General features: G+C 35.3%; 1 protein-coding gene across 1 annotated transcript; it reads right to left on the bottom strand.

Annotated features, from left to right (window-relative positions):
- Positions 1–310: 310 nt before the first annotated feature.
- Positions 311–1,222, bottom strand: LOC128589087 (olfactory receptor 4K3-like). The gene has a single exon (XM_053595979.1). The coding sequence runs from the start codon at positions 1,220–1,222 to the stop codon at positions 311–313; it is 912 nt and encodes a 303-aa protein (XP_053451954.1).
- Positions 1,223–2,079: the final 857 nt, after the last annotated feature.

Here is a 2,079-nt window from a genome sequence, read left to right as displayed (position 1 = left end):
GTGGCAATTATTTTTGTGGTTATCAATATCATTATTGTTATCATCTAGTAATTTTGGAACACATACAAAGAAATATTTATGCAGAATTATTATTCTCTCTAAGTGGTAAGAATCTAACTGTTGGATTTTGGAGCTTATTTTCAAATGGAAAAAATATAAACATACTCTTAGGACTACTCATAGCTTACATCTATGAATAAGTAGTATTCTCAGTTAAATTTCCAGGTCAAAATCGTGGCCACACTGTGGTGTACATGATGGATTTTCTGATTTCATGAGATATCTAAAAGTTATTCCTTGAATCCTTATGCTAGTTTATCAGTCTCTTTATGGCATTTCTAATGTCTTTATTTCTCAATGTATAAATGGCTGGATTCAGGAGAGGTGTGATTACTGTGTAAAACACGGCAAGAAACTTGTCCACCCAAGTGATGCTGAGTGGCCACAGGTAGATGAAGATGCAGGGTCCGAAAAACAGCACCACCACTGTGATGTGGGAAGTACAGGTAGACAGAGCTTTTGATGCTCCATCTTTAGAATGCAGGCGGACAGTTATCAGGATATAAGTGTAGGAGATCATCAAGAGAATGAAGCAAGTTGTTGCCAAAACCCCACTGTCGGCATTTATCACTATTCCCAGAATATGAGTATCCATGCAGGCGAGTTTGATCACCAAAGGGATATCACAGAAAAAGCTATCCACTGCTTTGGGTCCACAGAAGGGCAGATTCAAAATCATTGCTAGCTGACTCATGGCATGCAGAAATCCAATGATCCATGATATCACAACCAGCCAGATGCATTTTTGTCTGTCCATGATGCTGGAGTAATGGAGTGGCTTGCAGATGGCCACGTAACGGTCATAGGCCATTGACACAAGCAGCACCATTTCACCCCCTCCAAAGAAGTGTACAAAGAAAATTTGACACATGCATCCTCCAAAGGAGATGGTCTTATTTTCTTTGAGAAAGTCTGTGATCATTTTAGGGGTAGTGACCGAGGAAAGGCAGAAGTCAATGAATGAGAGATTGGCTAGCAGGAAGTACATAGGGGAGTGCAGATGGAGGTCACCAATGATTATGACCACAGTGAAGATGTTGCCTAAAATGGTGATCAAGTAAAGGGAAGAAAATATCACTAGGAGCAAGGCCTGGAGCCTCCATGAATCACAAAGCCCAAGAATAATAAATTCAGACACCACAGATTGGTTTACTTCTTCCATTTAGTCCAGTTTGTTGTAAATTCACCTTAAAAAAAAAAAAAGAGAGAAGCGATATCAGATTTTCTGAATGAACAATACATGCAATAAGAGAATTTCTTAATGATGACTGACTTTGGAAAACAATTAGTATTTTCTTGGAAAGTAACATTCACATATCCTATGGCACATTAATTTCATTACCCATTTACATTCCAAGATAAACTCTTGCATATGTGTACAAGGAGAGGTTTATAATAACACCCATTGACAAAACAATGAAATATTGTTCAGAATCACAAAAAATGCTATATAAAATCATATAGAAATATCTTAGTAAAAAAGTTTAAAATGAATCCATTCAGCACAATTCTTATCAGATGAAAAGCAATAGAAAACTAACAGTAAACTTTTCAAGGTAAAATATTAGTATATGAGTAAGAAAACTATTTATAAACTAAAAAGGAGAAAATGTATGGTATATGTAACCTCAGATGATGGGAGGGCCAACCTAGAATTAAAATGAGCACATAGCACATGAACACATTACAAATTTAGTTCATGTATGGTGTCATGTTTTCATAGGTGTAATTTTATTAATGAATGAATAAACATATACATAATGGGCATGAAAAAGTGATGAGAATATAGTATGAATCAAGAATTATGGTCGATTAAGTACTGTAGAGCTGAGGTAAAATAACAGTCTTCTTTAAAAGGGTATTTTGTTTAAGGAGTATATGGTAGACAAAGCGTTCTGGTATATAAATTGAAAGTCTAGAAAAGAGTAACACATTACTGAATGTCAGTAGTTGTTTCATTCATAAATAAATGAATAAGCAAAAAAATAGACTTAACAAGTCTTAACAAAATGACAAGAC

This window comes from Nycticebus coucang, chromosome 6 (assembly GCF_027406575.1).
Source record: "Nycticebus coucang isolate mNycCou1 chromosome 6, mNycCou1.pri, whole genome shotgun sequence".
NCBI lineage: Eukaryota > Metazoa > Chordata > Mammalia > Primates > Lorisidae > Nycticebus > Nycticebus coucang.
This window is presented reverse-complemented; position numbering and strand designations above follow the sequence as displayed.

Bases quoted from the DNA above. Each gene is read 5' to 3' on its own strand.
- LOC128589087 (XM_053595979.1), bottom strand. From the start codon at position 1,222: ATGGAAGAAGTAAACCAATCTGTGGTGTCTGAATTTATTATTCTTGGG.